General features: G+C 43.4%; 1 protein-coding gene across 1 annotated transcript in view; it reads left to right on the top strand.

Moving 5' to 3' along the window:
* LOC139531827 (E3 ubiquitin-protein ligase HECW1) overlaps positions 1 to 27,234 on the top strand; it is a 77,074-nt gene extending 49,840 nt beyond the window's left edge. The window contains exons 11-29 of the mRNA XM_071328701.1: positions 112 to 198; positions 3,147 to 3,300; positions 4,685 to 4,794; positions 5,030 to 5,151; positions 7,283 to 7,468; positions 7,812 to 7,946; positions 8,113 to 8,227; positions 9,824 to 9,920; positions 10,361 to 10,444; positions 11,028 to 11,134; positions 16,087 to 16,201; positions 16,492 to 16,605; positions 16,720 to 16,872; positions 18,200 to 18,298; positions 18,590 to 18,719; positions 19,096 to 19,242; positions 19,531 to 19,645; positions 20,990 to 21,188; positions 23,765 to 27,234. Of these exons, the coding sequence (XP_071184802.1) occupies positions 112 to 198; positions 3,147 to 3,300; positions 4,685 to 4,794; positions 5,030 to 5,151; positions 7,283 to 7,468; positions 7,812 to 7,946; positions 8,113 to 8,227; positions 9,824 to 9,920; positions 10,361 to 10,444; positions 11,028 to 11,134; positions 16,087 to 16,201; positions 16,492 to 16,605; positions 16,720 to 16,872; positions 18,200 to 18,298; positions 18,590 to 18,719; positions 19,096 to 19,242; positions 19,531 to 19,645; positions 20,990 to 21,188; positions 23,765 to 23,876 (2,381 nt within the window). The 3' untranslated portion in view covers positions 23,877 to 27,234. The remainder of the gene's footprint in view (positions 1 to 111; positions 199 to 3,146; positions 3,301 to 4,684; positions 4,795 to 5,029; positions 5,152 to 7,282; positions 7,469 to 7,811; positions 7,947 to 8,112; positions 8,228 to 9,823; positions 9,921 to 10,360; positions 10,445 to 11,027; positions 11,135 to 16,086; positions 16,202 to 16,491; positions 16,606 to 16,719; positions 16,873 to 18,199; positions 18,299 to 18,589; positions 18,720 to 19,095; positions 19,243 to 19,530; positions 19,646 to 20,989; positions 21,189 to 23,764) is intronic.
* Positions 27,235 to 27,579: the final 345 nt, after the last annotated feature.

Raw genomic sequence — 27,579 nt, 5'->3', positions numbered from 1 at the left:
CATATATCCGATGTGAGCTGATATATGGGATACATGTCTACGTTCACCAACCATTTCTCCCCTCTGTTAGCTCACAGGTTCCCCTGTGTTTCTCGTCCCATGTCTATATAGGAGATAGTTACTTGCCATGCGGTCATCCTCCTGCTTTGCGACCTGACACCCACCATTACCCAACTGTTGATGAACCGTTGCCTCCAAGTAAGACTTCCAACATCATTCACCACCTTTACTCTTACCCCGGAGTCGTGTGTCTGTGTGTGCACGCGCCCGTGTGCGTTGATATGTGTGTCACATTCATCGATGTGCATGTAGCCATTTCTCTTAACATCTCTCCAATGGCGAGGGACACACCATTCTGGTGGTACCTATCCATCTCTCTGTCTATCAGTACATTGATCCATCCTTGACGTTTTCTGTACGACCTTTCACGCCATAGTGATTTGACCTTCTAGAACAGTCATGTCTGGTCGCCCTGGTCCCACTGGAGTCATGAGACCTGGCGTGTTTTATGTCCAAGGTGTTGCTACACATGGGTTGCCAGATTGGGTTTCTAGGTGCTACTACAGTATATGCTACTATGTGGCATCCTGGGGTGCTGTACATCTAACACATCAGGCACCACAGCCCTCGCCACCACCGTTTCTATAGTGACAGGCCCTAGAGAGGCAGAGCGGGAGAGGCAGTCTATATTTATATCAGCAGGGCGTCTGATGCTAGTGGAGGCTGTTGGGTTCGCCTCACACTAAGGTCTGTTGGACTACAAGTTCCATGAACCCTAGAAAAGAGATGAATGTGACTGCAGCTGGAAAATGTAGTTTATCGCTAACATAGACATCGTTCCTTGTGAACTCTTCTGCAAGTTAAATTGCAGCAAAATGAAAAATATTCACAATAGAAAAAAATACGATGAAATATTTCACTCTTCCCTTTTACATTGCTTTTCATTTTTTTATTTGTTTACTCAAGTTTCTCTTCCCCTGTGAGCAGAGAATTCATCCTGTTTTTCGGTTGGTCTTTCTCTGTGTTGATATTGGGATTTGGTGCAATGTCACACCAGCAGAAGCCCTGCTGAGCTTTGGTTTTTACTATGAAATGGCTAAAAATAGCCTCCAAAACCAAATCAGTGGAGAGTTACCAGGGAGAGATCTGACAGCCACAAATATAGTGTTGCTGCACCAAGAGGGACTCTATTCCAGCTCATTAGAATAAGCAGAGCAGGGATGGAGAGGAGCTGCAGCGAGGAGGTATATTTCTGTCAGGAGATGTTGTTACTATGCTCACAGCTCACAGACTGACTCATACTGTGTTAGTATTTAGGACACGTGAATGTGCGCACACACATTCTTCAAAACAGTACCAAACTACAGACTATCTCTGACAGTAACTGCCTCTCAATCGTGCATCTCCCAAAGCACTCATATCTAACGTAAGCACCTTACAGCCTCAAGTAGACATATCCACATCCCCAAATAGGCTTGAATATTCAGCTCTACTCTGCAGTGCAGTGATAATACCCACAACTCTCCACGCTGACTCAAAGTAACTCCCTCCACAGTAATAATATCCTGTATGCATGTTTCTCTGTTTCTCTCTCTGTTTGCTTGCCACAGCACTGACTACACTACCCATGATTCTGCCAGTCTGAATACAGTAGTATACAACTGATGCATCATTGTCTCGTGAGCGATAAGTTCCATTTCAATACCGTTGCCTTGATTTTGGGGTGAGGATATTTTCTGCTGCTTCTACTAGCAGGCTGTACTGCTGTGCGTTTAGTGGGTTATAATCCACTTCCTGGGTGGGTGGGTGGGTGTCAGATGAGATGATCTCTCTCTCTCTCCCTCACTCCGTGCCATGTGTTGTGAAAACCAGCAGGTTTCTAATCCCAGAGTGAATCCCATCACCATGATTCCCCACCCACTGCCGTGCCCCGCCCACTGCTGTGCCCCGCCCACTGCTGTGCCCCACCCACTGCTGTGCCCCGCGCACGGTTGTGCCCCGCCCACTGCTGTGCCCCACCCACTGCCATGCCCTGCTACAGAGAGACAGATGATGATTAAACAGAGGGAGGAGAAGGGAAAGAGATTTGGCCAGGGTGAGGCCCAGCTTCTGAACACCCTGAGGGTTTCAAGAAGATAGAGGAAAGACAGGGAAAGGGAATGACAGAAAGGGGAAAGATGTACAGCAGGCTAAATGGATGTGTTGGGATGGAGGCTTAAGTGGTTTTGGGAGATTACTTTACATGCTGCTCCTTGGCTACAACTGTAGACCTCATTAATGGCATCATAGCTAGCCATCAGCCCTGTCTCACAAACAACAGATGCCATTTAGAAGCACTTCCAAGTTTTAAACACAGGATCTCAATCATATTTTTAAGAAGTCAGGAAGGATCCCTTGTATTTTCACTTCATGGTTGCCAGTATGTGTCATCAGGCACGCTGGTGAAGTGGCACTTTGGCTCTCGGTCACCTTCACTATTAATGTGTAAATCTGTGGGCAAGGGTCCTCTGTTGCTGTGGATGTACAGTATGTATGTGTAATTCCTATAGGGACCGCCAAAGCTGACAAGTCTGCATTCCAAATGGAACCCTATTCCTTATATAGTGCACTACTTTTTACCTGGACCCATAGGATTCTCATTGAAAGTAGTGCACTATATAGGGAATAGGGTGCAATTTGGGACGTAGTTTATGACTTTAAGCTCATGTGTTTACCATTTACTGAGGGCCATTCATGCAGGGATGTACTGTACATGCACCTTTAGGCGTCCAACTCCTGTCTGATGTTAGCAACCTTTCTGACTGTCGTGGGGTGTGAAGCATATAGCTAGTTGCTTAATACAATATCACATCCGTGAGATTACTTTGATCCCAAAGCCAGCTGACCACAGCAGACAATAACCCCTTGTCAGCTTCAATCATCTCCCAAAGCAAACCTCCCATTCCATCCTTACTCCTCTTTCCTGTCTCCAGCTTTCCCTTTTGCTACTACTAGATCTCTTAATCAAACCCCTTTCAACTTCTTTTCCCTTCAATTCCTCTCCTTTCTTTTTCTGTCATTCTTAATTGGGTGTCATATTACGATCACATCTCCCTCTCTGTGTCCCCCTCCCTCTCTCTCTCTGTACTTCCTGTGTGTGTGTGCAGACTGGGAGGCGCGCATCGACAGCCACGGACGTGTCTTCTACGTGGACCATGTGAACCGCACCACCACCTGGCGGAGGCCCACGCACGCCGCCTCCAAGTGTAACGGCATCCAGCGCTCCAGCTCCACCCAGCAGATGGAGCAGCTCAACAGGAGGTGAGGTTGGGAGAAAGAGGGGATGAGGTTAGAGGAGGAGGGAATGGGGTTGAGAGAGGGTTGTAGAGGAGGATGGGGAGCGGTCTATTGTGATGCCTCACTTTCTGGGTTGTGTGGGTGGTTTGTGGTCTTGTTTGGGGTTGAGAGAATAGAATGGAATAGAACTTTAATGTCCTTCCCTTTGGCATCACCGTACACCTGCACATTCATCATCATGCACATTGAAAAGCATCAGTCCAGCATACACAAGCACATAGAGGACATCGATACATTCACTCACAACTGGCCGCTGCCCCAACTGCAATGTTAAAATAGGTAAATAAAGAAGTGCCAAGACATTTCATGTTGTATTTAGTAATCCCACAGCACAGGGAACAGATTAGTGTTTGTACACGTTCTTCCTGGCCATGGGCATCCTGAAGCACCGGAGAAGGGGGGATGAGGGGATGGAGAGAGGAGACAGGGGAGGGTAATAAAGAAAGGGGGATAGAAAATGGGGGATGAGAGGACGAGAGCAGAGACGGGGATCTACTTCAGTGCATAAGATGGTCAGAATGGGTCATGCATGATTGAATATCTCTTAGGCTGCCTTGCCTTAGTCATACGATGTGATGACCAGTTGGTTTCTCAGTGATGTGCTCTGTAACTACTTTTCATGCATATCCCCTCTGTGGTAAGCCGTCAGTTTACTCTTATGTTTGTGTAGTACTGCCATCTAGTGGACATGTCTGGGCATGCATCCTAAATTCCCATCTAAATTCCCATTTGACAATCGCTCTTTTTCATTCTCTATTTTTCTATAACGCACACACACAATCACCCCCCATCCCTCCCCCCCCCCCCCCCCCCCACACACACACACACACACACACACACACACATTTAAATCTGTAAAGATGCAATGAAGCCATCGTTTGGCTCCCGGTCGCTGAGGGCCCCCTTGTCTTTAATGCTCCAGAGTGATTTGCCCACATTAGATTCAGAACACACACCTTCAGAAATAAACTAATTTCTCCTTCCACACACTGACCTAATTTTATGCCACAAGGGACACCCACTGACCAATAAAGGAATAATAAGAGATGAGAAATGACCCAGTTATATTGCAAACGGACCTGGCAGTTCCACTGCTATGGATTACAGCTTTAAGAAAGGTGGATGCTGTCTTTGACGTGGGTTGCATCTTGAAAGTATAACGTTTAGTTTATCAATGACAAAACGGTGCAAAGCTGCAGTACTGTATAGATTCATTTCTACTTTTACTGCTCGAGTGTGTACAGTAGCAGATCAAGTCAACAGAGTTGACCGTAAAAGTGCCTCGATGCAATAAGGTGCCTCGTTGGTGTACTGACGTACAGTGATGTCACTCCCTGTTCCTTTCCAGGTACCAGAACATCCAGAGGACCATGGCGACGGAGGATGAGTGTGGTGGACGGAGGTTGGAGAGAAGTGTCAGCACGGAAACGGAAACAGACTCTCCACCACAGGCCATTGGTGTGTATCTCACTCCTCTACCTAAACCATAATGGAATATGCCATTTAGTTGACGCTTACAATAGTGGATGCATACCTTTTCGCATACCCATGACCCATTGCAAGCTCCATGCTCGACCGACATGGCGTTAATATGGTATTAACATGATCAAGGTATGTGGTACTACAGTATTACATGCATATTGTACATATATTATTCAATATTTAGATACGCATTGCCTACTTTTGTGTGCAGAGCCAAGGAGAGAGGGCCCCTCGTCCCCTGTCAGCAACCAGAAGATCACCTTGCTCCTCCAGTGCCCTGCCGTTAAGTTCGTCACCCACCCCGAGTTCTTCACGGTCCTACACGCCAACTACGTAAGTGCTGTTCAAATAGGAATAGTCCTTTGATAGTTTAGGTCTTTGGATGTAATGTTTGACTGTCAGTTGAACCTTTATTTACTGTCTGTTTTGACTTTGATAACCTACCAGTGATTCATTCCCTTCTGAATAAATCAAACTTTGCTACAGTGTGTAAACACCTGGTAAACTGGCGCTTGATTCCTACAGTATGTTGGTCTCTGTTGAAATACACAGTTCACCTCTGTCTCACCTCGATCCTACCACTGTACCTGATGACACAGCACATGTTAACACTGACCTTGTTGCCCTATCACAAGAACCTATTCTGAGTTACAGTTCATATAAGTAAATCAGTCAATTGAAATACATTCATCAGGCCCTAATCTATGGATTTTACTACTGGGAATACAGATATGCATCTGTTGGTCACAGATACCTTTAAAAAAAAAAAAGGGAAGGGACGTGGATTAGAAAACCAGTCAGTATCTGGTGTGACCACCATTTGCCAAATGCAGTGTGACACATCTCTTTTGCATAGAGTTGATGACTGTGGCTGTGCAAAGTTTCTGGATATTGGCAGGAACTGGAACACACTGTTGTGCACGTTGATCCAGAGCATCCCAAACATGCTCAATGGTTGACATGTCTTGTGAGTATGCAGGCCATAGAAGAACTAGTACATTTTCAGCTTCTTGGAATTGTGTACAGATCCTTGCAACATGGGGCTCTGCATTATCATACTGAAACATGGGGTGATGGTTGCGGGTGAATGGCACGACAATGGGCCTCAGGATCTCGTCACGGTATCTCTGTGCATTCAAATTGGCATTGATAAAATGCAATTGTGTTCATTGTCCGTAGCTTATGCCAGCCCATACCATAACCCCACCATGGGGCACTCTGTTCACAACATTGACATCAGCAAACCACTCACCCACACAACGTCATACACGTGGTCGGTGGTTGTGAGTCCGGTTGGACGTACTGCCAAATTCTCTAAAACAATGTTAGAGGCGGCTTATGGTAGAGAAATTAACATGAAATTCTCTGGCAACAGCTCTGGTGGACATTCCAGCAGTCAGCATGCCAATTGCACACTCACTCAAAAATTGAGACATCTGTGGCATTGTGTTGTGTGGCAAAACTGCACATTTTAGAGTGTCCTTTTATTGTCCCCAGCACAAGGTGCAGCTGTGTAATGATCATGATCTTTAATCAGCATCTTGATATGCCACACCTGTCAGGGTTGTAAACACATTTGTGCAGCAAATTTGAGACAAATAAGCTTTTTGTGCTTTTGGAAAATTTCTGGGAGCTTTTATTTCAGCTCATAAAAACATGGGACCAGCACTTTACAGGTTGCGTTTATATTTTTGTTCAGTGCAGTTTCCCCCGTTCACCATCTTCCCTCAGAGCACAGCACAGGACAGGTCATATCCCTGAGCACTTCAGGTCTATTTCCAGATAATGTCACCCTGCTTTTGCCTTGGTAAACGGTGCGTATTACCACCAACAGTAACTTCATGGTCCTCTCACGGTCATGACCTCATCAAACTAAGCCCAGCGGTTGCGGTTGGGTCGATACGGCGTTGTTCCATACCGATGGCCGATCTATTTATAGAGTCTGGTTATTGATCCATCGACCGTTGGGAGTCGGAGCTCGCTGCAACTTCCTGCCAAAGCAAGGGAAGCCGTTACAGAGGTGGGGACGTGACCTGTCAACTGATAGAGAGAGGCAGAAAGGGAGAAATTATTCCCCTGGGTTGAAAGGAGTTTATAGATAGTTGATCTGATGGAAAGGTCAAATAGTGTGTATTACTACTAAGTACACCCGATCGGATAACTTTGTTTGCGGATTCTGTGACATTCTATTTCAGTTCAGGGTGGTGTCTAAAAGCATACTCTACAATACTGTAAACACAAGCTTTATGGTTTGACTGAAACTTCGCCGTGCTTTTAGTGTTTATGTAATAAAGCCTGGCACGTTTGTGTGGAGAGAGCGTTGGTTGCGCCGTTTGTGCACAATGACTCCAATAGCGTTCAGAAGCATTACAAGCCAGTAAATTGGGTCTTTTTCCACTGTCACGGTATAACCACATCACACCACGTCCTGTAATGTAATGTATTCTCTGTGTCGCTATCCCAGGGTGCCTACCGGATATTCACCAGCAGTACCTGTCTGAAGCACATGATCCTGAAGGTCCGGCGGGACGCACGCAACTTTGAGCGCTACCAGCACAACAGAGACCTGGTGATCTTCCTCAACAAGTTTGCCGACACACAACTAGAGCTGCCCCGAGGCTGGGAGATCAAAACAGACCCACAGGGCAAGGTAACGGTCTGCTCACTTATCCAAAATGCGTCTATGCACCTATAGTTAGGTTGTAGTTATAATTGAGAGATGGAGCTTAGTCCTGAAATGAGAAATGATGAAGCTAAGAATTCTGAGGGATTCGGATTGTACCCCGATTCCATAGTTGATTGTCAATAAGAAGCTTGAGTTATCTGAAGTCAGGATTCCACCTATAATGTCTAGCCACAGTGGAAAGATACTTGAGCCATGGTGAAGTGTAATGAAACTTTAGGTACCATGGTTGTGGGTTTCCCCTGGATACTTCATCTTAAGTCCTGTTCATGTAAATCTCTGTTTGACATTGTTTTCCTCTTCTTTCCAGTCGTTTTTCGTGGACCACAACAGCCGGGCGACAACCTTCATTGACCCCAGGATCCCCTTACAGAACGGCCGTCTGCCCAACCATCTGACCCACAGGCAGCACCTGCAGAGACTACGCAGCTACAGTGCTGGAGAGGTGAGAGAATCCTCTTGGAATGGAATTGAACGGTCTATTTGTCATTACTAATGGAGTCGTATAGTAGTCATAATAGTAGACTCGTCTAATGTCTTCTATGAGCTGATGATTGAGATTATGACGATGAGGATCACAGTGATGATGATCTTTGTGGTGTCTGTCCCAGGCGTCTGATGTGTCCCGGAGTCGAGTAGCTTCCCTGATTCACAGACCTGGGAACAGCCTGGTAGCCGCCATACGCAGCCAGTACCACCCCGACTCCACACCGTTAGGTGCACCATGTAAGTGCTGCAGCAGAGTCCATATTGTTCAGCTGTGGTGGTAACTTTTACAAAACTTGGACCCTCGTGCTCGTCATAGTCACACATATTTTGTCTGTTTGTGTTTAGGCATTTAGCAGACTTTCATCCAAATGGTCTTGACGACATGCGTACCGGTATTCAGTGTAGGTGATCTATGCAAGAACCCAACCCTCCTACCAACTGATCCACCCCAAGTGTTTCTAGTGAGGGCCAAACCAGAAGCATACAGCTTGTCTCACTGGAGAGTCTCTTTGCTGAGGACAGTGACTCTATCTCGTCCCCTGAGAGACTCCTCTTTTTTCTCTCTGTCCTAATTACCCTGAAAATTGTTCCTGAATCAGCCAGGCCTCAGACACGGCCCGAGCCACCACAGCTGGCGTGGCACTCAAAGACACGCTGGCTTGCCATAGGAATTGACATTCCTCCTCATTCCCCTCATGTAAGTCTATGGTTCCCTCTCATCCTCCCGCATCTGTAACGTCTCGACAGGTGCGGTTGAGCTGCACAGCGCTCGCTGTAATTACAAAGCCCAGAGTGCCACAGAATGCCTCTCCTCTCCTCAGTCATGTCAGGACTAGGACAGAGTGATGGGCGGTTTTAACCCGGCAGCCGTCTTCCATCGGAAATGGGTTCAATGGGGTAGTTGTGTTCACTTAGACATACAGTAAGTTATCCAGATATGTGTTGAGCAACGACAGCGTGACATTTTCTCTGAACATTTTCTTGTATGGAGGACAAGATGTGCGACCAGTCACTTGCCTGCACTCTGTCATCTGTTGGTGGATTTTGAATAATTAGCCACACTATAAAGTTACTGTTATCTTTTGAAGTTATCTGGAACCACAGAGTACTAACACAACATCCATCCGTTTCTTACATTCGTTTGTATCTAATAAATATTTTCTTCTTTTTTTTAAATATATAGTATTCAACAAAATGATTTAAAAGGAATGTAAAGTATCATGGGATAATATTAAAGCAGGATGTAACACTTTATTTTAGTCTTATTTTAGTGATTTGTGTGAATAGCAATAACCCAAAGGAAGTATCTCAGCACGATCACTCATACTCTTGCTCTGGTCCAAGGACTTATATGCAGCTTGCTAATTCTGAACCTCAGCATCAGCAAGCTGCATATAACACCCTGGACCAGAGCTAACTTCATCATGTCTTCTGTCTCCACAGTTTCTCTGTCTGATGAATGCCATTTGACAGAAACGTCACTCATTTTATTGACTGTATCATTTTACGGGAGATAGTGTTGCGCCTCACTTTCCTGCCCTCTGTCCAGGTTAACCTTTATTGTCATGAATCTTGCCCCGGAGGCAGAACTTAACGTGGGCCAACTGCAAAGTTAAAAATGGTCTATATCGTAAAAATATTATCAGGTTTCCAGCATTTAAGGTTAGGGTTAGCAGTGGGGTTAAGGCTAGGGTTAAGGTCAGGGTTAAGTTTCAAATCAGATTTTCTGACTTTGTGACTTTACCAGCCGGTGACCAGTCTGCAGAGCTGCCTCCAATACATGAGTCATCTCAATAAATGCCATCCTGCCCCTCTGTCTCCCCCTCACCACAGCTTACAATGACAAGATAGTGACGTTCCTTCGCCAGCCAAACATCTTTGAGATGCTTCAAGAGCGCCAGCCGAGCCTGGCCAGGAACCATGTACTAAGGTGATCCTCTATATATTATATTTTTTCGCTAGACTTATTGTTGCTTTATGAATTGTTTCATGAGTTTGTATTTATACCTTTTTGTGTTTACGTTGTGAACAAATACGTTCGGTAATAATGTTTTATATCACTTTTTATGTACTATGACTTGGTTTATAAATTATTTGTGAAGTATATATATTCCTTTTTTAAATTTTATTTTATGAATGCCCTATAAAGCCTTTATGTTGTAGTTTGTACGTGTGACTACAAGGGATCCAGTTTCCTGTGTGAGGGTGAAGTTCTTAGTATTAACAGAGTCCGTGTGAACAGGCAGGGCAGTACAGTGAGTTTTTGTTTAAAGCCAATCTCAGAATCCTCTTTTTGCCGATAGAACCTTAGAATTCTAAGGTCACAATTTGGCTGAATGTTTGACTGCCCTCACTCTGTCAACCAATCAGGGAGAAGATCCACTACATCAAGACGGAAGGTACACAGGGGGTGGAGAAGCTGTCTTGTGATGCTGACTTGGTCATTCTACTGAGGTAGTGTTGTTAACCCTGTTGTTGTTGCTACTAGATGGTTGTTTTGGCTGGTTCTGCGGGGCTCCGCTGGCCGGACGCTGGCTAGATTACAGTAAACCCAGAGCATCTTGTCCCACGACTCATTCACTGTCTGTCTCACAGCCAATCCGATTACACCCTTCACATGGGCACACTGTATTACTTTAGGCCTATATACCCATGCCCACAACCAGCAGCCAGCAGGCGTAATGTGATTGGTTTATAGTCCACAGACCAGCCAGCAGCCGTAATTTGATTGGTTTATAGTTCACAGACCCAGCCTGACAGAATTGGTATTTGTTACAGTCTGTCTACCATGTTTGTGAGGAGAGCAAACCCTGTAATCTACATGATCGACAGACAGTTTCTGTATAGAATGCAGGGATAATTTCCTTCACGAAATTGAATGGAATAAAGACCTGATACTTAGTACTTTCTAGGTGTCCATAACATTTGGACCATTTGGAATTTGTAAACTATCCCTTTAACGCTCTCTCTCTCCCTCACTTTCCCTCTCTCTCTTTCCCTCTCTCTCTTTCCCTCTCTCTCCCTCCCTCCCCTGCAGCTTGTTTGAGGAGGAAATCATGTCCTATGTTCCACCCCACTCCTTTCACCCGGGGTACAGCTTCTCGCCCCGCTGCTCACCCGGATCCTCGCCACAAAACTCCCCAGGTGGGTCTTCCCTCACGTTTAACTTCACTGACCAGCCAATCAGCTCTCATGCATGCTAACCAAGTACAGGGCTCTAGCCTCATGGGCCACCACCAATCCCTCCTAACTTAATACCCCAAACCATGTCTAAATAGGCATAATTTATTTAAGTGAGGTTAACCACTCGGACTGCACTAAGGACCTAAGCCAATCAGGATCCTTAGAACCACATGAAATCAAGTCCTAACAAGTGCCACTTATGAATTAGTCCCATTAGGGGAAACAACCAGTCACCTCTCGAAGCCCAAGCACCACTCAATGCAAACCACAATGAGTGATTTAAATGAGCAATTGGGTTGATGGTGTCAACATTCTATCCTCAGCCTTTACAAAGATAACATACCCATAATTACACTGGCTATGAAATATCAGTCAGACCATACTGTGGGCTCCTAGCGCCAGTTATGAATGAATAATTACACTGTGAAATAGAATCAATTATAAAATGGGTGGTTCGAGCCATGAATGCTGATTGGCTGACTGCCGTAGTATATCAGACCGTATACCACGGGTATGACAAAACATGTATTTTACTGCTCTAATTACCTTGGTAACCATTTTATAATAGCAATAAGGCACCTTGGGGGTTTGTGGTATCCAGGCACTCCGGTTTGCATCATGCATAAGAACAGCCCTTAGCCATGGTATATTGACCACAACCCCTCAGGCCTTATTGATTAAATATCACACCATAGAGCAATACCTCTGTGATGTAATATGGTGAGGAGAGGAAGCCCAGTGGCCGGCAGTGGGAGAGTATGGAGCGAGATGGAACTGGGCCGACATTCTGATGATTTTCTCATCGAAGAAAAGCCAGATCGCAATACAGTTCTCTGTTCCCCAAGCTGGAATCTGTTACGAGTTTTGTGGAGCTTTGCTAAAGTAAAAAAAATATTACAGGTAGTGCAAGGGCGAATTGAATTATTGCACATACACGCAGTGTGTTCCTTATTTGAAATGTGCAGATACAGTGGCAAGAAAAAATGTGAACCCTTTGGAAATACCTGGATTTCTGCATAAATTGGTCATAAAATTTGATCTGATCTTCATCTAGGTCACAACAATAGATAAACACAGTCTGCTTAAACTAATAACACATAAACAAGTATACGTTTTCATGTCTTTATTGATCACACCGTGTAAACATTCACAGTGCAGGATGGAAAAAGTATGTGAACCCTTGGATTTAGTAACTGGTTGACCACCTCAACCAAACGTTTTCTGTAGTCAGACCTGCACAACGGTCAGGAGGAATTTTGGACCATTCCATTTTACAAAACTGTTTAATTTCAGCAATATTCTTGGGATGTCTGGTGTGAAGTGCTCTCTTGAGGTCAGTACTCTGACTGGGCCACTCCAGAAAGCGTATTTTCTTCTGTTGAAGCCATTCTGTTGTTGATTTACTTCTGTAATGATGTGCGCTGAATGTCGGGAAGCAAGTTCAAGGAGTGGGTGATTTAATCAATAAATGAAACACGAAACAATGCACAGACATGAAACTGGAACAGAAACAATGATGCCTGGGGAAGAAACCAAAGGGAGTGACAAATATAGAGAAGGTCACCTGGGAAGTGATGGAGTTCACGTGAGTCTGACAACGTGCAGGTGTGCGTAATGATGGTGACAGGTGTGCACCATAACGAGCAGCCTGGTGACCTAGAGGCCGGAGAGGGAGCACACATGACAGCTTCTGTGTTTTGGGTCGTTGTGCTGTTGATTCACCCAACTTCTGCTTCAATTGGTGGACATATAGCCTAACATTCTCCTGCAAAATGTCTTAATAAACTTGGGAATTCATTTTTCCGTTGATGATAGCAGCAGCAAAGCAGCCCCAAACCATGATGCTCCCTCCACCATACTTTACAGTTGGGATGAGGTTTTGATGTTGGTGTGCTGTGCCTTTTTTTCTCCATACATAGTGTTGTGTGTTCCTTTCAAATAACCCAACTGTAGTGTCATCTGTCCACAGAATATTTTGCATCCAGGTGCACTTTTGCAAACTTCAGACGTGCAGCCATTTTGTTTTTGGACAGCAATTGCTTCTTCCGTGGTGTCCTCCCATGAACCCCATTCTTGTTTAGTGTTTTACGTATCGTAGACTCGTCAACAGAGATGTTAGTATTTTCCAGAGATTTCAGTAAGTCTTTAGCTGACACTCTAGGATTATTCTTAACCTCATTGAGCATTCTGCGCTGCGCTCTTGCAGTCATCTTTGCAGGACGTCCACTCCTAGAGAGAGTAGCAACAGTGCTGAACTTTCTCCATTTATAGACAATTTGTTTTACCGTGGACTGATGAACATCAAGGCTATTAGAGATACTTTTATAACCCTTTCCAGCTTTATGCAAGTCAACCATTCCTAATCTTAGGTTTTCTCAGATCTCTTTTGTTCGAGGCATGGTTCACATCAGACAATGCTTTTTGTGAATAGCAAACTCAAATTTTGTGAGTGTTTTTTATAGGGCAAGGCAGCTCCAACCAACAGCTCCAATCCCGTCTCATTGATTGGACTCCAGGTTAGCTGACTCCTGACTCCAATTAGCCAAGGGATTCACATACTTTTTCCAACCTTCCAACCTGTTTAAATGATGTATTCAATATAGACAAGAAAAATACAATAATTTGTGTGTTATTAGTTCAAGCACACTATGTTTGTCTATTGTTGTGACTTAGATGAAGATCAGATCAAATTTGATGACCAATTTATGCAGAAATCCAGGTAATTCCAAAGGGTTCACATACTTTTTCTTGCCACTGTACTGTACATGCTAAAACGCGCCAATAGGATCTCGCTTGGCTCTGCCCACTATCCTTAATTTGCTCCCACTAAAAACGACACAGATGAACTACAGTATACTAAACAAAAATATAATTGCAACATGTTAAGTGTTGGACCCATGTTTCATGAGCTGAAATAAAAGATCCCAGAAATGTTCCATACGCCTCACAAAAAGCTTATTTCTCGAAAATGTTTGTGCACAAATTTGTTTACATCCCTGTTAGTGAGTATTTCTCCTTTGCCAATGTAATCCATCCACCTGACAGGTATGGTATATCAAGAAGCTGATTAAACAGCATGATCATTACACAGGTGCCACTTGTGCTGGGGCCAATAAAAGGCCAATAAAATGTCACACAACATAATGCCACAGATGTCTCAAGTTTTAAGGGAGAGTGCAATTAGCATGCTGACTGCAGGAATATCCACCAGAACTGTTGCCATGGAATTTTATGTTCAATTCTCTGCCATAAGCCACCTTCAAAGTCGTTTTAGAGAATTTGGCAGTACATCCAACCGGCCTCACAACCGCAGACCACGTGTAACCACACCAGCCCAGAACCTCCACATCTGGCTTCTTTACCTGCATGCTCGTCTGAGACCAGCCACCCAGACAGCTGTTGAAACTGAGGAGTATTTCTCTCTGTAATAAAGCCCTTTTGTGGGGGGAAAAACTCATTCTGTTTGGCTGGGCCTGGCTCCCCATTGGGTGGGCCTATGTCCTCCCAGGGGCACCCATGGCTGCACCCCTGCCCAGTCATGTGAAATCCATAGATTAAGGCCTAATGAATTTATTTCAATGGACTGGTTTCCTTACATGAACTGCAACGCAGTAAAATCATTGAAATTGTTGCATGTTGTGTTTCTATTTTTGTTCAGTATATCTTGGGTTAGTTATAAATATCTTTGGTGCTAGGCTAGCAGCTAACAGCTAGCATCCTCACACTACGATCACCACTCCCCATGAAAGGCCCTGCTGTGCTACATTAGAGCATGGCCATGCAGCGTTAATGAGCTGATAGAGTCGTTAAGAGGCCATGAGGAGGTGTCAGGGGTTCTTATTATTTTTGATGAGAGCAGAGGAGCTATTAATGGATGAATGGGAGCAGGGCCACAGCGGGAGGGAGGCAAACATGGATTGGAATGATGCTGCATTTTCTCTCCCTTTGGTCTTTGTTGAGCGAGAGAGAAGAGAGAGAAGTTTTTTGTACTGCTTTTTCAACAGAACATTGTACAAATGTCAGCAACATGCTGAATTGTGAATACAACTTACATTTGAATATTACAATTGGCAATACAAATTAAAATACAGTAAACAACAGAAAGTTATGTTAATCGTCAACTGTTCAGCAGGCGAACCATGGCTGGGACGGCGCTGCAATAGAAATGCTCAGACCTGCAGTGGATCAGTTCCATTTTAGTTGAGGGGCAGGTCTGGTGTAGGCTCACAGACGATCGTTGAAGTGGGAGGATAAGGCGCTACTGGTCAAATTTAAAATGTAATCTTGCGAAGGACCGAGAGACTTTCCCTGCGAGTGCGTGTGAAGTGATGGTAGGCCAAGATTGGTGCGTGCATCTGAGTAGTACTTTTCTCCTCCCTTGCTCTGTTGAACTGAGGCTGGCCTGACTCGGGCTAGCTTCAAGTCAGGTCAAAAAATGTGTTGACTGATGGATCACAAATGTGCCAATGATGATAAGAACTGCTCTTCTCTGGACTCTCTCGATGGTATCGGATTGTCACTTGGTTAGCCCTGCATGCCACACTGCGGCAGCATATTCCACCGCTGGTCGGATATACACTGTGCATTAGATGGTGAATACGGTCACCAGGTCCTCCTTAGGGATGTGGAAGTGCTTCAGGCATCAAAACGTGACCCCAAAAAATACAACAACAAGGATGATCATTGGCTCAGCTCCTCTAGTGGGGAAGGTTTTGAACTCTTAACAACTGCCCATAAGTGCCTGTGTTTTTCACTGGGTCTTGAGGTCCATGAATTATGTATGTATAAGGTATTGATTGCAGTTGTATTAGCTTAGATGTAAATTATGGCTATCGCTCACTCTGTGAGTGTGTGTGCATGTGCGTGTGCGTGTGCGTGTGCGTGTGTGTGTGTGTGTTTGTGTGTGTTGGCAGGCTTACAGAGAGCCCGAGCTCCGGCTCCATACCGCAGAGACTTTGAAGCCAAACTGCGCAACTTTTACAGGAAGCTGGAAGCTAAGGGCTATGGCCAGGGGCCAGGGAAGATCAAGTAAGTCTGTCTGTGTGTGTGTGTGTGTGTGTGTATGACACATGCTTGAGTGTATATGCTGATACCCACCCCCTGGTGGTAATTATATGCAAGATGTTGCAAGCAGAAACTACAGATAGAGATAGAAACAGTAGATGATTCTCTACCATGTAGCATTGTGGATTATGTCTGAATTTCTATCTTAAATGTTCTGAGTAGCTCTATAAGACCCAGTAAGATGATGTGATGAGAGGAGATAAGCATGTCTGTACAGGAACTGTAGTTTGCTAATCATTTAATTATTGTCCCAGACTGATCATCAGAAGAGACCACCTGTTGGAGGGCACCTTCAACCAGGTGATGGCCTACTCCCGCAAGGAGCTGCAGAGGAACAAGCTCTACATCACCTTCTTGGGAGAGGAGGGGTAAGCGTGTGTGTGTGTGTGTGCATGTGTGTGAATGGAAGTGGACATGTGCATGTGGGATTGATCCCATTGCCGTATTTTTAAAACTGCATCCCCCATGTCCCCCGTCTCTAGGCTGGACTACAGCGGCCCCTCCAGGGAATTCTTCTTCCTGTTGTCCCAAGAGCTATTCAATCCTTACTACGGCCTGTTTGAGTACTCAGCCAACGACACTTACACCGTCCAGATCAGCCCCATGTCTGCCTTCGTTGAGAACCATCTGGAATGGTGAGGACTGATACCCTAAGAGAGCATATTATCGTAATTTTTACTTTTTTATACAGGTATTTAACAGGGCCACAGTGGAAAGAGGAATGTTTTGGTTTTTATGACTATGATGGTAATTGTAAACCAATTCATCAGTTGGTAATTTACACAGTTTACACGGGCAGCCCAATTCTGATATTTTGCCACTAAATGGTTATTGACCAATCAGATTAATTGAACCTTTATTTAACTAGGCAAGTCAGTTAAGAACAAATTCTTATTTGTCTTACCAAAAGGCAAATGTCCTCCTGCGGGGACGGGGGATTAAAACAAAAAATACAGGACAAAACACACATCATGACAAGAGAGACACCACAACACTACATAAAGAGAGACCTATAATAATTGGGGAAAATATCCAAATTGGGCTGCCTGAGTAAATGCAGCCAATGAGATATGAAGCTCTTCTTCATGGGAGGCTTAGCCAAGAGACTATTAATTAATAAAAATACTAATAAAACCAGAGGTTTTACAGTTGGTTTCTGTGCATCTTTAACCAAGGAGGACCAAGGATTTTATGATCACCGTGCAACTGGTGTAGGCCATCAAATCGTCTAGAGGTTATTATCCCTCATTAGCATTTTATTGGTGGGACTAGGGGAGTCATGTAAAACCAAGCATTGTTTAATATTCCCCTTGACACAAACATAACGATGACACTCTAGTAAACATGGTATGATGTACCAGTATGATGTATTGACCATCTGTGTCAACCCTGAAGCAGTGGGGAATAGTACAAGGATTGTTGGTTTTCAACAGCGCAAATTACTTGTGTACTCAGGAAAATGAATAGTGTAATAGCATAGACTGAAAAACTTAAACCTATAGAGGAGAAACTGATTTAAGCTGTGAAATGTAGCCAACACCCTGTGATATTCCCTGTTTTACTCTTAGTGGAAATGCAGCCTTGTGAGCTCAGTTCATTGTCACCCGAAATTAAACTACTTCATGGACACAAAATGGTTGCCATAGCATTCCAATTAGCCTGTCATTGGAAGCTGGACTTGAACCAATGAGGGTAGAGTTTATAGCTTGGCAGTTGGCACTCTGCCGAGTCATTAATTACCAGTCACAAGTTGAAAGTAAATTAGTGTCAATTATACCATTAACCAACAACATCCATCATTCCTTGAGAATAGACCCTTTCCTGAACAGTTGATAGCGCTTTTCCACAGTTTTTACCTTTGGAAGACAAAGACAAGTTTATGCAGCTTGTCCTGTCCAAGACCATGGCCTGCCTCTCAATAGTCTAAAGTGGATTCCTCTCCTCGTCTCCTTTCCTTCCTAGGTTCCGCTTCAGTGGGCGTATTCTAGGCCTGGCCCTGATCCACCAGTATCTGCTGGATGCCTTCTTCACACGACCATTCTACAAGGCCCTCCTCAGACTGTGAGTGCATTGACCACCCTTTTGCTTCCATATACCCCCCCACACACACGCACACACCTGTACCATAATCTATCCTACACATTCTTACTTCTGTACCTCAATTACCCCTCTTCACCCTACACACACACACACGTCTTGTGCCACAATCTACCCGACTCACAACTCTCCCTGTACAATTACCCCACACACACCTCTCCCTGTACAATGTATCTGCTACACGTCGACTAAAAGGAATCCCTACTGTAACATCATATCAATCAGTCAACCAGTCAATGTGTGATGTTCCCCCAGATCCACAGACCTGAGTGATCTGGAGTATCTGGATGAGGAGTTCCATCAGAGTCTCCAGTGGATGAAGGAAAATGACATCACTGACATCCTGGACCTCACCTTCACCGTCAATGAGGAGGTCTTTGGCCAGGTCAGTCTCAGTTAGGAGTCAGTCTGTTAGGGGTCAGTCTCAGGGATCAGTCTGAGGTAGGCCACGAGGCACTAGGGCTTTGACTGTCTCTGCTTAGCCTGACCTGGCACTTTGTAGTGTGTTGTAACTTGGGGAAATGGAGTACTTTATCAAAAAATTATTATATTATTCTGCCCAGGACAGAATGAAATGTGTTGGAAGTTTCACTTTAAAGTTTAATTTCGAAGTTAACATCTACCCACCACACCAGAGTACATATTTTGTTGGGAGGTCAAAGAAGCAACAGTTATTTTAGCCCAAAATGGTCCCCACACCACGCAGCCTTCATAAATACAGTTCTCTGACATAATTTCCTGTTTGTCATTTCCTGTGTCAGGTGACGGAGCGGGAGCTAAAGTCGGGTGGCTCCAACCTTCAGGTGACGGAGAAGAACAAGAAGGAGTACATTGAGCGCATGGCCAAGTGGAGGGTAGAGCGCGGGGTGGTGCAGCAGACTGAGGCCCTGGTCCGAGGCTTCTATGAGGTACAGCACAAACCTACTACTAACCCCTACTAACCCGTCAGTGTTTGCAGATCTGAAAGAATAGGATGGGTATAAGCAATATGGCGGATCCTCCCCATTATCATGATGCTTACACCTATCCAGTCCCTTTTGATTTGTAAATGCCAAAGGAAGGTATGGTCTCTAGAGAAAGTGTCAGAGACATTATTCCATCTCACCATTGCCAAGTGAATTCCATTCATTTGTGGAACAGCCGGCAATCATCTATTGACATCCCTAATCCCCACTCCAACCCTCCTCTGGCCCCAGGTGGTAGACTCTCGTCTGGTGTCGGTGTTTGATGCCAGAGAGCTGGAGCTGGTCATTGCAGGGACGGCTGAGATCGACCTAAACGACTGGAGGACCAACACAGAGTACAGAGGAGGTGAGAAAGTAAAAATCAATGCAGATATCTGAGTGCTTCTATTTCTGTTCTGGGATAGTCATCTTGTGAAGTGTCCAAGGAAAATGTTTTTTTTTCCTAAAGTAAAACATGTACTATTGACTCTGAGAAAAAAAGCTGCTATCAAGAACCTAAAAGTGTTTTTTGGCTGTCCCCATAGGAGAACCATTCGAAGAACCCTTTTTGGTTCCAGGTAGAACCCTACTGGGTTCTACATGGAACCCAAAAAGGGTTCTACCTGGAACCAAAAAAGGGTTCTACCTGGAACCAAAAAGGGTTCTCCTATGGGCACAGCCGAAGAACTCATTTGGAACCTTGATAGCACCTTTTTTTCTAAGAGTTCAAGCTGAAACTGACAGTGCTGTAGACCACACAGGGGAGGAAAGAAAGCAGTAATGTAAAAAGACTGACAAAGACCAAGTGATGGTCGAAAAGCTGTCACTGACAGTCATGCTGTTTAATGTAAAACCTACATTTTTGGAAGCATAAATCAATGTGTCCCTTTCTGCATAACAAAGTACTAGAGTCTATATGTTCCAACTGACAGGCCTGGTACAGTACAGTAATGACACAGAGCGGTCAACGCCAAGTAAAACATGCCGGAACATCCATCTCACGGCCTCATTAGCGCATACGCACCATGTCACCTGACATAAGAGATTGTGCGTCTGTAACTGATTACGGCCACATCATGAGCGCCGTTGCAATTTCTCTCTGCCTCCTTTGAACAGACAGATGTGGCGGGGGGTCCGGCAAGCCCCCGAAATGCCCATAAAGGTCCATAACTCATTAATCACCCAGAAGGCCGTGCTCCAGCTGCCAGGCTGCTCATCTGGTTCTCATTATGGCTAAGCTCTTAATTGGCCAAACTCATCATCTGCACAATTGGAGCCGTTTGCCCTTTCATTTGGCAAAGACATCAGTTTGCTGTGGATGGATAGTATCACAAGCCGGACTGGAAAGCCTGCAGTCACCCTTTTCACCACAGCCTCCAAAGCAAACAGCGCCCTGTTTAGATTAAATGACAAACTGCAAAGTGAAAACTTTCAAAATGGAGAGAAAGTGGTGAACATTAAATATGATCTCAAAATGGGAGCTAGCTTCTCTGTCCACAGTATTAATAGTAATGACAATGACTTGCAGTTAATAAGCACATATCTCAAACACTAAATAAGGGGTTGACTCAATCCATTTCACCCTCAGTGTGTAGCAACCACATGTGTGTACGGTTGATGCCGAATACAAAGCAGTGAGGATAAGGGTTGTGTACCAGTCAGTTACACCTACACTGACCTCACCAATGAACCATAATGACTCCTTCCCCAGGTTACCATGATGGCCACATAGTGATGCGGTGGTTCTGGGGTGCGGTGGAACGCTTCAACAACGAGCAGAGACTGCGGCTGCTGCAGTTTGTGACAGGCACCTCCAGCGTTCCATACGAAGGCTTCGCTGCCCTACGGGGAAGCAACGGCCTGCGACGCTTCTGCATCGAGAAGTGGGGCAAGGTCACCTCACTACCCAGGTACTGGATGGAAAATATACCAACATATTAATAAATATATAGTTTGGAATTGAATCCTCTTATAAGAATCATATCTCTCCTGGACAAGTTTTATTCTTATAATCAACTAGTATCAACTCTTAATAAAAGCAAACTACATTGTAAGTATTTTTTTACCACTACGGCATAAGCAGACTCGTGATTCTTAGAGGCAGAGTGCACTGTTTTGGGTGTTTTATTCTGGAATAAAGAGGTAATTTCATTGACTAATGTAATTATTCAACTACAAGGAGATGAAAATATCCAGAAAGACATTCCACTGGGCACACAGTGGTTGAATCAACATTGTTTCCACATCATTTGAATGAAATTACATTGAACCAACGTGGAATAGATGTTGAATTTACTTCTGTGCACACTGGGAAATAGTACAGTAAACCTGGTTCTGGGGTCAAATGTACTGTAACTTGCCACACTTATAAGGTCCATTGGAAACGCATGCTAAATGTGGCCATTTAGAATTATTAAAGCAGGTAGCCACACCCTATTTAGGGACAGACATTTGAGCAAAATAAATACAGTCTTTCACCTCATAGGAAGGGCTGTAGCGAGAATATTTTTTAAGGAAATTAAAAAACTGTCTGCTTTTTAAAAACATATCAGCAGCTTATCAGACTGGGCTATTATGAGAGTAAGGCTGCGTTTACACAGATCTGATCTGATTGGTCAAAAGACAAATTAGTAGAAAAAGATCGGCATTGGGCTGCCTGTGTAAATACAGCCAATTTGACCTCCGTTAGAACATAGAACAGACTGCAATCCCAACTTTGGGACAGTTCTTTCTTATTCCGTATTGTTAATGGCCTTGTCAACAAAAAAAATCCTGGCTGAAAGGCAGCTTTTGTTTTTTTGTTAGTGTGTGCATGAGACCCCATACAGCAGCAATTGTTTTGTCCTGGACACAAAGAAAAGTCACAAAGAAACTGGCTTTTACCATTCCATCAATGAGATAATCTATTTTGAAACTAATACTATTTTATCTGCCAGTGACAATTCTCAAAGCGCAAAATCAACACCACAGAAATGCACTCAGTCAGCTGTCATTGGAAATTAGGTGGTCACTCAAACAAAAACATTTGCCCATTTCAGGCATAGTCCCTATCTCCCAATTATACTTCCCTTACCTGAGGCACTCTTATTCAGACCACATGATATTGTCATTTAATCCAACATTTTCGTAGTGCAACCATTCTATTCTCACCCACAGGACGGATGTAACCAGCTCTCTATCTCTCTCCCTCTCCTTTTTATACATATTCTCCATATGGACAGCTGGTTGAGTGTGGTATCAAGGCTTACGTTACCCATGTGGGGAAGGAATGAAACGGCTGCTGGTGTTTCCTCAACCATTACATGTAGAGATCTACCTCGTAATCAGCTCTTAGTGCCAGCCAGCTTTACAGAGAGGTATAACCAGTTTTCTCAGGAGCGAGAAAAAGCAAGAAAAAGACTTCTCACCTTGTTCTAAAACTTGCTGAAAATATTTGGTTTAGACAATCTTCTGGAGTATGAAACAATTGCGTTGGAAGCAGATAACGTTATTTGTCATTTCAACACGAATGAGTAAATTGTACGTGGTCTAGCAAAGGTTCATAAAAGTCACTTCTATTGGTGTATTTTCTATAACCGCTACTAGCATGTGGTTTCTTGCTTGTGTGAAAAGAGTTGTTGATGGAGAAGTGGCTGGGTCATGTTCAGCAGGTACCAAACAGAGTGAAGCAGGGACGTAGCCTACTATCTGATGACAAATCCTTGTGTATATTTTCCATTGCAAAATGTTTTGCTACGTGTGCCTTATAATGAACATCACCCAGGTCACACAGTATACATTGCTTCTACAACACTATGTGTCGCTGATGTCTAAAGCCAGGCGAGCTACCGAGTTTGGAACACACACGTTATTATCGTCACTCACTAGTGCCAGACGTGATATGAAGTTCAATTCGCTGAAATGAGTACTGACTATAGTACTGAATCCTTACACACCCCCTGGGCCTACTTCTATTTTCATATTCCAATTTTCATGGATCCCTCTGAATTGGTTGCATTGCAAACAGTGCTATATTTAATGCCTGTACAGTATTTGCTTTATACCTTTCACCTTGTTAGACCTGCATTGGACATTTATTTGGCAAACGGGAGAAGATCTCATTTAAAGCTAACTAAGTCAGCAGAAACGAGAGGGCTCCCATTTCGCTGTGGAGGAGAGGAAGTGGTAGTGTTTATCATTGTGTAGGAAGCACAGTGTCAGCAGTAAGGAAGCTAAATAAGGCTGAGGTTGGAGAAGGGAATGGCATGGCTAGCGAATAACATTTCAACCTAGGGCTTTCTCATGATTGGTGGAAGAGATAAACAATGTCCATGAGTCAGAATCAAACACACAACCCTGGACTTACGGTATGAACACATCATATGGGACATTATTAATAGACCAATCATATCATATTGGGGTCTCATTCAGACTTGCTGCTCTCCCTGACAGTGCCTGATACAGTATTGTCCCTGACATACTGTACCGCTCCTCTCCTCTCTTTCAGGGCTCACACGTGCTTCAACCGCCTGGACCTTCCCCCGTACCCCTCCTACACCATGCTGTATGAGAAACTGCTGATTGCTGTGGAGGAGACCAGTACCTTTGGCCTGGAGTGAGACTAACCACTGGCGCTGACCACTGACTGACTTCCTTTGGCACCCTACTAACAAACTATTTTATTTTTACGTACAAATATTAACTCTGGACAAATGGTATTCTCTGTTCTTGTTTTCTTACAATACGTACCTGAGGAGTGGGTTTGAAAAAGAGGGATCAAACGTATTAAAACTTGCATGCACTGCATCACTCATCTGAGACATTGTACATAAACCAACATGTATGCAATAGTGAAGACCCTGGCTCCAGCCCGTTCTACGACCCCCCCACTTTGTCCACCTCATGGTCTCAACAGTTTAATCTTCCCCATAAGACTCTATTCCAGCTCCAAAGACTGAGGCTGACACTATGCAGGGGAGGGGCTTGCTCCACCGGCCGCCGCCCACAGCCCGCCACCTCTGATATCAGAGGAAGTGACATCGGCGGTGACCCCCTAAAAATCGCAAGTCTCTCCAGACCTTAATCTTGTCCTATCAATCATCGCAGAGCATTTCTTGAAATCACCTTGACTCCCGACGACCATTCAGTGACAAGACCAAACATTTTTTTATTTCCATTGTTACATTTAATAAGCATGTTTCATGCATGTTTCACCAATTGCTTTATCATCATAAGGGCATCACTGTTTTCTCAGAGTGGATGAACAGGTGCTTTTTAGGAATTCCTTCACTGTTCTGAGTCCATGCCCAGCCTGTGTGTACTTACTGCACACAGTTGTCTGAATCTCCCGCCCAAGAAAGATACTGTACTGTGCCTCTGTGAGTTATTGCCTCAGTGACACCAGCTATGTGTTAATGAATCACACATACTATTGGAGACGCCAATGCAGTGGTGCAATGGTTTTTGCCGCATCATGGCAGTAGGAGGCTTATTAGAGTCAAGTCACAGTTCCTGTACAGTACAGTGAGAGGAACTGTAGAGACCCAGGTGATGATGTAACTTGTACAAGGCTAAGATTAGAATGTGAAAGGCTAAGCTCTGAGAGTTCTCTTGTCAGCCTTGCAGAGTCATTGAGCTCACACCATAAATAATACCCTTGTCATTCGGACCATGGGCTTTGCAATCTAAGCCCAAACGCTGACAGAGATCTCAACCATAGAGGTAAATTCTGTACTCAGTGAGGCACTGTGCAACTTTGATGGAGTGTAACATCATGTTGAACATCCCTTTCTGTTCTGGTCTAGTGTTGACAATTATTCTTGGGGTCTCGTCCTTTGTTTTTTAACATTTTCATTGAAAGAATGTACACTAAATGGCAGTTTCCAGAACACAGATTAGGCATAGTCCTATACCAGTGGTATTCAAAGTCGGAGGGAATTGCAGTCGTGTTTTTTGGGGGAGGGTGGCCAGAAAATTAGGATTGTATATTGTCCCATACAATAATATGTAAACGTTTTTTGAGAAACATAATTGGAAAAATCACATTTTATTAAGTAAATTTATCATTTTGATAAAATATGAAAATGCAATCAATTTAAGGTTATTTGTTTATGTCATTAGATTTAGGGTGGGGTGGAGTCGCCAGAAATTCTAACGAAAGAAAAGGGGTCCCCGCTGAAAAAGTTTGAATACCACTGTCTAGACTAAAAAGCTATTTCAATGAAGATTCTCAATTGACTGTGCTTTCAGGAAAACCAGCCCTAAATGGCCCCTAGTTATACTGTAAAATACTGTAGATTGTCCATGATTGAAGCTACAGTTGTTGTACTATGATTATAGTATAATATTTGTATGGAAAGAACCAGGGCTACTACAAAAAAAAACATGTTCAGGGAGCAAAGAAGATTCTTGTTAGTTTTGTTTCATAAGTACTGTCGTTTTTTTCTATAATGTTTTTAGATTTTTTTTGTCAAAGCGGGTGATGTAATACTATGGTTTCTCTTTAGGACCATAAGGTGGAAAACTAATTTGAATGTTTGTTTGGTAAACATTGTCCAGTATTGTTTAGGTGTTTTTATAATGATGGCATAGGAATTGAAATGCTTTCAAAAGCAGGACTTTTACGTGTTTTTTCCCCCATGTGTACATACAGTTTTTTGTTACTTATGCCCTCATTTAGTACCTTTTATATTTTTCATGATTTTGAATTGTATTTCAAAATGGCTTTGTTCATTTAGAATTTGTGGGGAAATGTTGGTGTTGTCTTCCTTCCCTTTGCACTGTAAATGTAACCACTTCTTTCTCTTCCTCATTCTATTTCGTCACTATCTGGCCAAGTTGCAAAGTCAGAAGCCCCGTCTAGTTCTATTCTTAAAATCTGATTTTAAACCTAACCGTGACTCTAACCTTATCCACACTGCTAACCTTATGCCTAACCCTAACCTTAAAAATGTTTTGTTTCATACATTTTTATGATATAGACAATTTTGCAGTTTGGCCATCTAGTGGGAACCCAATCTATCTATCTTCTATGTTGGTATTGGCTGGTGAAAGTGGTTGTTTATTCAAGTTGTTGACGTAGGAATTGCATCCTTAATGGTCGAAGACACAGAGAATGTCTGCATACCAAATTGTACCCTATTCCCTATGTAGTGAACTACTTTTGACCAGGCCCTCTCAAAAGTACTGCACTATATAGGGGTTGGGTAGCCATTTGGGACATGCAAATGTGTCATGTAGAGAATAAGTAATTTTGTTTGAATTGTCTAGCATTGTATTTTTAAAAAATATGTAATTCAGTAGTCTATTTTTACTGGCTTTATGAAGAATTTTATCCATAGAATATCCTGGGCATCCCTTGGTATGATCGATCCTATAATATGAGGATATTTATTAAATTAATATTGCTCTTAAATTATTCAATATTACCCTTAAATTATTCTAAATGATCTATGTACGTTGTTTAAGTGCATTAACTATTCAAATATTTAAGATCAGAGCTTGATCAGAGCTTTCAAATAAATAATGCACCGATAATTCAATATCGATAATTCAATCTAACTGTACTACAGTTTGTTTATGAGTACCTTATTTTTGTGATTTTTTAAATCAATCTTTTTATTTGCCTATTTATTTTTCATGTTATATCCCCTTAGAAACAGCAAGGTAAAACAGTAGATCTTCCAATCATCAGTCCAAAACTGGCAGAAAGGTTGTGATATAGATTAGCATTAGCATCTATACCTTGTTGATATGACTTGATAAAAGACTCCCTCATGGAAATTGGTCCTTTGTCCTCTCCTTTTTAACTTTCCTTGTCCTGTGGGACTTTGTCTTTCAGAATTGTGACATTTTGAAAGACATGTTTATAATCAAATTTGGTTTGATGACAGGTCACTAAATTCTCAGGCTGTGCTTTCGCTCCATGTACTCATATCACTGTACACGAATGTCAATAAACAATCACTTTGTAATTAATCTTTTGTCTCTAGTCCCTTTGAATATGTTTGACCTCAATGTAGTGAAATAGATGGATATTGGCAGAGCCACTAAAACCAAAATGCCAGTGGTACAAATGTTACCATGGTAGCTTCAGGATTAAAGAGCCTGATAAGGTAGAGGAATGTTTGAGACCTTGATAACTAGGCTCCTAATCAATAGAGCCCCACAGTGGATGCGTCATAATAGCCATAAAACCTAGCGGTCAAACACGGAAATGGTTCCAATCTTTTTTTAACCATTAATTTTTCCCATATGGGATTTTAGAACCACTTCAAATAAGGTCTGTGTTTCGTGTAGGCGTACCCTGGCATGACGTTTTGA

Source organism: Salvelinus alpinus, chromosome 10 (genome assembly GCF_045679555.1).
Source record: "Salvelinus alpinus chromosome 10, SLU_Salpinus.1, whole genome shotgun sequence".
NCBI lineage: Eukaryota > Metazoa > Chordata > Actinopteri > Salmoniformes > Salmonidae > Salvelinus > Salvelinus alpinus.
This window is presented reverse-complemented; position numbering and strand designations above follow the sequence as displayed.